This window comes from Gambusia affinis, linkage group LG03, assembly GCF_019740435.1.
Source record: "Gambusia affinis linkage group LG03, SWU_Gaff_1.0, whole genome shotgun sequence".
NCBI classification, from domain to species: domain Eukaryota; kingdom Metazoa; phylum Chordata; class Actinopteri; order Cyprinodontiformes; family Poeciliidae; genus Gambusia; species Gambusia affinis.
In genome coordinates, this window is record NC_057870.1 from 18260041 (window position 1) to 18268040 (window position 8000).

The 8000-nt window shown below is 40.1% G+C and overlaps 1 protein-coding gene across 1 annotated transcript; it reads right to left on the bottom strand.

Annotated features, from left to right (window-relative positions):
• Positions 1 to 3371: 3371 nt before the first annotated feature.
• LOC122827667 (prostaglandin E2 receptor EP4 subtype-like) lies at positions 3372 to 7775 on the bottom strand. Its single transcript, XM_044110565.1, has 2 exons — positions 6494 to 7775; positions 3372 to 4157 (listed from the first exon to the last, which is right to left on the bottom strand). Exons 1-2 carry the CDS (start codon positions 7283 to 7285, stop codon positions 3717 to 3719), a joined length of 1233 nt encoding a protein of 410 aa, XP_043966500.1. The 5' UTR covers positions 7286 to 7775; the 3' UTR covers positions 3372 to 3716.
• Positions 7776 to 8000: the final 225 nt, after the last annotated feature.

The window sequence follows — 8000 nt, forward strand, 5'->3', positions numbered from 1 at the left end:
AGTGGAGCAGTGGGAGTGGTCTCAGGTTGGCTCTCCCTTTTAAACAATCTGAACTGCTGTTGTAGTTCCTCGAATTTCTGTTGTTGCTTAGCAGTTTCTCTGGTCCAGTGGTCCTCTTTGGCCTTCTGATGTCCTATATGAGCTTTGAGAAGATTGGCCAAGTCTGTTAATGTTGGTTCACTCCTCTCCTCTTCCATGTCAAACACTCCACCAACAGCTCCTTGTTCCTCAACAGCCACTCTTTCATCCAGCTCAGAACCGGGTTCTCCTCTTGTTCGTCCTTTTCCCCTTCCAGGCATTTTGGAAAAATATCCCACTCCTGACACCAACTGTGATGGACCCGACTCAAACGAGGACAAAAAGAGTTCAAATTAGAAAAAATTTCAATTTAATTTTTCCAAAATAGCAAACAAAACATAAAAATTCAATGCAAAAATAAATAACAATCTTGGGCCCAATTTAACTGAGGTCAATTGAACTCTAACTGAACACAAACAAAACTGACCTTCCTAACAAAGAACAAAAGGCTGCTTAAATAGGGGTGGAGTAACCTAAATCTATCACTTGAGGGACATAACAAAAGAATAAATAAATACAAAATTAACTAAAGCATTCTATGAAACAAATAAAGCAAAACTAACTTTTACTTAACAGAAACAATAATAAGTGAATGTTTAAGTGACAAGATTAACTAATTAAAAACAACTTGAAACAAGTCTCATCCTTCAGTCTTTCAAGACAAATGGTACGCTCCAAGTTTCCTCCTCCAGCTGTTTGAATCAGCAGCACCTCAAACAAAACACAAGTGTAAGTACACCATTCAGACAGACATTAACTAAAGTGTGCACCCATTAGAAAATGTATATCTAAATGAAATAACTAACTTAAACACGTAAACTAAAATATAATATAAAGAAAAATACTAACACGATGTGGTGGTGGGAGGAAGGTGATTGGGTCATGGCGGACACCTGGGTTACATAGTGGTATTGTTTTTTTTCTTTAAATATTGTTTTTTTGTTTGTCAGATGTCAAAAATGCATCTTTGACAGGTAAAACATCTGAGCGGATTTGGGATGTACTCTCCAACTTTATAGTTCATGAATCCTAGCTGTATATTTTCTGGCATGTTATTTTCAAACTGTAATATCACAGCCATAGTGTCTTTGAGTTCCCCTTCTCTTCTACTTTTAATCCTGGTGGCATTTATTATTTTCCCTCCTTTGATTTCATTCTTCACCTCCTCCATTGTCATTTCAAGTGGAACTCCTGAAATTACTCCTCTCAACCTTGCCATATAACCTGGTATATATATGATTTAATTCTTTCTCCCATCAAAGTTTTCATTTTGATTATCTTCTGTTGTTGTGCCTCACTAATAGCTTGAATTATCACTTTTCTGTTGTTCATGATTCTAGCCGTTTTGATTTTCCCTATCTCTACCTCTATTGCTTTGGTTATCTTTATCGGATGAATATAACCACTTTCTTGCTGAAATTCCACCACAACTTTGTATTCCACTTCTGTTACTGTTATCTTGTTCCCGTGAACTCACTCTTTGGTTTATTTTTGTCCTTTTACTGCCTTCCGCTCCTCGCTCACTTTCATCCGACCAACTTCTTGCCCTTTCATGTCTCTTTCTGATTGCTCATTTCATTTTTGCTGACCTCGATATCATCCACTCCATTTCATTTCCACTATTTCCTCCTGATGTAGAAGCCATGCTACTACAGTCAATGTACAGCTTATGTGATCCACCAAATCAGCTCCTACCGCCTTCTTTGTTTGTTGTGTTCAATTGTCCCCCTTCTCCTCGCTCCTGCATCCCTTCCCTTTTTCAGCAGCAATGTTGGGAGAAAAGAGGAGAAACCCGGAAGCACACATGACAATCAACTTAAAGCACAGGTGTCAAACTCCAGTCCTCGAGGGCCGCTGTCCAGCAGTTTTTAGATGTGCCACAGGTACAAAACACTGGAATGAAATTGCTTAATCACCTCCTCCTTGTGTAGATCAGTTCTCCAGAGCCTTAATGACCTAATTATTCTGTTCAGGTGTGGTGCAGCAGAGGCACATCTAAAAGTTGCAGGCCCTCGAGGACTGGAGTTCGACACCCCTGACTTAAAGGGACAGCTTAAGGCACAGGGGTCAAACTCCAGTCCTCAAGGGCCGGTGTCCGGCAGTTTTTAGATGTGCCACAGGTACAAAACACTGGAATGAAATGGTTTAATTGCCTCCTCCTTGTGCAGATCACTTCTCCACAGCCTTGCTAATGACCCAATTATTCTATTCAGGTGTGGAGCAGCAGAGGCACTGTGAGGGTTTTGCATAAACCAGCCAAGGAGACGTAAAATAATTTCCAAAAATAATCTTAATTTATTACAAAAAATGTCCAAAATAATTCAAAATGACAAATTGGGCCCAAAACTGAGGTCAACATAACAAAATGTAACTCAAGTGGTAACAAAAGAAACTCAAGCACAAACTGACCTCACAAACAAGACATGAGGGAAACTTAAATAGTGGCTGATCAGACCACTGCTAACACACACAAGGGGGTAACTAAACACACAAGAACCTAACAAATATTAGTGAGATCATTATTAAATCTTTAAATTAAATAAATATCAAATTTAAACTAACTTTCAAAAAGAAGAAACATTAAATAAATGGTCAAAATAAACTATAAACCAAATATCCCCTCCCCCTGGTAAACAAATGGACCGGCCCGCTGAGGGAGTTTGACATCCGTGGACCTCAGTCAGCTGGAGCTCATCTATAATTTCCAGGGGCAGGTCCAAAGGAAACTAATAACTCAAAAGGAAGAAATTAAATGGTTGTCTTTAACAAAAAATACAAAGAACTGACAAATAAAGTTAACTAAATGTGTGCACTTCAAATAGTTAACTTAAAAAGTCAGACTAATAAAAATAATTTCAAAGATATAGATAAATCTAAACTAAACACTAATTAATATATGTAAAGTAACATTAAAGAAAACAGAAAACCATTACCAATTTTGTGTGACAGCAGGGGCAGCTGTCACAGGCACATCTAAAAGTTGTAGGACAGCGGCCCTCGAGGACTGGAGTTTGACACCACTGGCTTAAGGGAAGGTGATTGGGTCATGGCGGACACCTGGGTTACATAGTGGTATTGTTTTTTTTTCTTTAAATATTGTTTTTTTGTTTGTCAGATGCTTTTTTGACATCTGACAAACAGCAACTAATGGTTTTGCATCCAGCCCTCAGTTAATACTTTTTGAGATTTTTAAATATATTTGTCATTACTGAAGCTGAATTAATCCAATTACTTAGGGGTCTAAGATATTTTCAGAGCTAAGTTAAATAATTATAGGCACACTACATTTCAACTCTAGTTCGATGTGCAGACATTGTTTATTTTCAGCATCAGAGCTCAACAACATCAGTGCCAATAAAAACTTGTTTAAAGCAAATTGTAGTGCTTCTTTCCTTGGAAAAAGGCAGTTTCCAAGCAGACTAGTGTTGTTTTCCAATGAGAACTTGTCAACTCCGTCTATGTTCATGGTAACAGAACTTGACTGAATGAGTCACAAAATATCAGTTTAGTGTCCATTTTAATGTTTACACAGTTTTTTTTCTAGAAAAAAAAACTGACTTTCTGCCTCAGTAAAGAAATATGATAAGTCAGCATTCTTTATTCAGAAAGAAGTTGAATGCATTTCTCCTCCACTGTGATCAGTGATCTTCTGTGCAGGTGACCACTGTTAAATCTGTGAATGCGCTTGTTCCTTCTCTCTGTTCTGAGTCACTCGGTCTGGTTTTCTGTAGCTGGCTTTCAGTAGCTGTCTCGATGTCCTCCGACATGTAGAGGAAACCCTGAGCGGTACGCCTGTCCACCTGTGGGTCTACATAGCCCACAGAGTGACAGCTGGTGGAGGTGGCATGGTGAATGCTTGAAAGGTGAACTGCCTCTGACCTTCCTCTTATTCCTGCTTTGGCAAATCTATACTTGATTTTCTCCATACATTTATGTAAAACAGATTTACGCAGAAGGATGTATATCCAGGGGTCCAGGATAGGGTTCAAGGAGGCGAAGCCAATTGCCCATATATCTGGGCTCTTTGTAATGTTTAGCTCCACTGGAGGCTTATAAAGCTGGTTTAAGAACACCTGAACCTGCAACAGAAACACATTGATTGGTGCATTGAAGTTGTACAGATGTGCTTGCATCTTGTCTACCTTGCTAAGGCTTTCACATCCTCTAAACCAGTGTTTCCCAATTCCAGTACTCCAGTACTACCTGCATGTTTTAGATGTGCCTCTATACCAGAACAGCTGATTCAAATAATTGCATGACATCTTCTGCAGCCACCAAGTACTGCAGGAGCCTGTTAATCACCCAAAGATTCAACCCAGGTGTGTGGCAGAAGGAAACGCCTAAAACATGCAGGCAGGGGGGCCCCGAGGACCGGAATTGGGAAACACTGCTCTAAACCTTTTCAAATTTTGTTACAATCACTTCAATGCATTTTATTGGAATGGTATGAGTAACATAGTGAAGCATATTACTGGGAAGTAGAAGAAAAATTATAAGTGATTATATATATATATCGAATGTTTATTTCTAAATCCCAAATTTGTGTGGGATTTAAACAGATTATTATTTCAAAAGGATATTTTTTATTACCCTATAACTCAATATATAAGAAGAAAATCTTTTCTTGTAGACATTGTAGAAAAATCAGGAGTCTTTACTGAATTGCCCATGAAACCTATACAGATGGTTGTGCTTTGACTTTTAGATAATAACAAAGTCTGTAATCAATAACAATAGATAACACACCTGATAGCATATTCAATATATAGAATATTCACTAAACTCTAATCCAGAACCGCACAGCATTCTGGGAGTTGTAGGAAGTGCTTTAACTGCTAAATCTCTAACAGAGAGCTAAGCTAGGTTGGTGGTAGCATCAACTAATTTTCTCACTCTTTTGTTACCTAGCAACAACATGTTGAGTAACTTGTGCAGTGTCGGTTTATGGTTTCTTCATCATGGCTCATAACTGCTTAAAAATAAGAAACAACGTCATGGTGGAGTAAAAACTGTGGGCAAAACAGGAACGGTCATGGCACCGGTTCGGCATTTCAGATATTTAAAATAAAAAAGTAATCCATAATTATTTATATGGACATTATCGATATCGACAGATATCAAATGCTTATATTATGACAAGTTTTTCAACCATATCATCCAGCCCTAAATTGGAATAATTTTACCAGATTAAAGTTCTTCCTGGACTGCAGAGCCGAGTCAGATGAAGTTTATCATGACATTATGATTGATGGCCTGGAAAAGTGGATGAGATTGTCTGGTAGTGTGTTAAATCAGCATAGATTTTAGTTATCAGACTGCTACTGATTTGTGTAATTTCATAACTAAATTACATGAGACATTCCTTGAGAAGCTTCTCCTGGGCCACTTCATTTCAATACCTATTAACCCGACCTTAGGCAAACATTTATATCTACTCATCTATTATTTTTATCACTCAATCAAGGAATAAATGGGTCAAAACGTCTTTAAACTCAATGCAGAAAAACTGTTTATTCTTTTAAACACAAATATTAAAGGTCAGAGATTAAGACTCTGCTAGTCTCAATGAGATTAGAAAACTAACTATGCAAAACGTGTAATTATGAACTCAGACCAAATTCTAACATCCAGATCGTAGTTCATCCAGATTAATGTCCATTAATAAATGAGCCTCTTGATAACATCTGTGGTCTGGGATTCCTGTGTAAACTGGAGACAGAAAAACTGCTGCAAGTTTTTATTTTCAGGTTGGTTATTTTCAGGTTGGAATATTTTTGATGCCGTCTTTACCTTGTATATAAAATGCTGCTGCCAGAGTTCAGACCAACACCACTGCAATAAATCATGTCATCAGCTGTTAAAATCACAGCACTGGCAACCTGATAGCCTGTAAAACACTGAATAGTCTTCATCCTAAACGCAGAAGAATATTCTGCATTTAGGATGACAGCATTTTGTTTCTGACTTCCTGGAAAAACTGATGTGCAAAAACATTGGGCTCTCTTCAATTAGGATTAAAACCAACTTCTGCATTTTTCCCATGGAGGGCAACAATCATTTAATCAGATTTAATCATGCAGTTATTCATTCCTTTTAATGTGATGCTTAGGTTTTACTGTCATGACTTTGATGTATTTCTTACCTTCAGTTTACGATAATTTACTTTTCCTGTAGGGCTCCTACCCTGTAAACGGTACTTTACGAACTTCAGTTTGAACAGGCATTTAAAAAAACAAAACAATGTTCAAAAATGGGCGTCTTCTAATAGCATTAGTAGTTACCCAAACGCTCGACAAATGGACAGAAATACAATATTCACAAATGTAGTCGGATTTCAGCAACTTTCCCAGATACAATCATTTGAAATGGCAGTGCGTAATGGTGCGCATGGATGACAAGCAGCTTGAATACTTACTACAAGTGGGATGGAGCAGATGAGCACCACCACCGTTGTGGCCACGAGCACAAGCACCATCTGAATCTCTGAGTCGGCCAGATGTACGAAGATCATCGATTTCCTCCGCGAGTCCACGCTGCGCCCGGCGTCGGTTCCCTGCGACATCCTGCGCAAGAAGCGCTTGTGCATCCGGATCAGAACCACGCACAGCAGCACGTTAAAGACGACAGTGGAGAAGATGAGAAAACTGCTGACTCCGGCGTACAGGTAACAGTAGACGGCATGGGTGGTATGGTTGGTTCGCCAATCCAAGAAGCACCAGGTTTGCGGGTGTTGAATCACCACCTGCCCGAAGCCGATAGCGGGTAACGCGCAGAAGAGCGCGTTGGAGATATAGATGGCCACCAGGGTGTGTCCGGCATGCTTCTTTTTCACATGGTTGTTGTAGACGTAGGGATAGTTTACGGCGATGTATCTGTCCACAGACATGGCAAAGATGATGCTGAGTCCCGTCAGGGAGAAGAAGAGCAAGTCGAAGCCCATGTACTGGCACAGCGGGTCCCCTCCGACCCACTGTCCCTGTGCGTAAGTGGCCATAGTGACCGGAGTGGTCAGCAGCGTGCCGATGAGGTCCGTCACGACCAGGCCATATACGAGCGTGTAAAACATGGTCTCCCTTTTCATTCTGCGAGTTCTGCACAAAACTGCGATGGCGATGAGATTCCCGACCACCCCGGAAATGAACAGAATAAAGCCGGTCGGAGGTACGTCCATCATTGGCGGATATATCGTCGTCGTTGGATCATTCATCGTCGTGTCCACATTGGCTTCAGCGGGAGGGCAAAACTTCTCCTGAGGCCAGTACTTCCAGGGCGAAACACGAAACTTATCTGCTCGTGAAGACGGCGCGAACAGACTTGTCCAAACACCAGCTTGTTGCACCTTATCTGAAAACTTTCCACCCCATGCAGAGCATCCTCTCCCTGCTGTTGCCAACGACGCTCCTCGTGGGATTTCTAAAACATTTTTTTTTTTAAATCCTGAGAAAACTGGTCCACTCAGGGAGTTGTCAGTCAGCAGGACACACGGAGGTACATGTGTAAAAGAGTCACCGGAGGGTTCATTGAAATAAAGTTCTGCCTTCCAGCTTCCTGAGGAGTTCAGTCCCTCCCCTTCATTCAGTAAAAGTTTGATCTACAACTGGTAACGCAACATGCGTCAGATGGACGTTAGGCGAACGTTGGTTGTATGTCCAGTTGAAACACTATTGCATTTGTTGAACGGACGTTATACGATCGTTAAGTGAACGTTCAACCAACGTCCGGTGAACGTTGTCTGCGGACATTTAGCGACAGGTGGCGCTCTCCGTTGACGTTTGTTTCATTTTGAAGTCCGGCAAACTGTCTGGAAACAAACATTCGCGGGACTGTATTGATATCATTAAAGGCTACCGAGGCAAAAGTAATGATCAAAAATAATTTATTCTACTACAGAAGAGTAAAACATTAGAACATGTAAGTAGTAT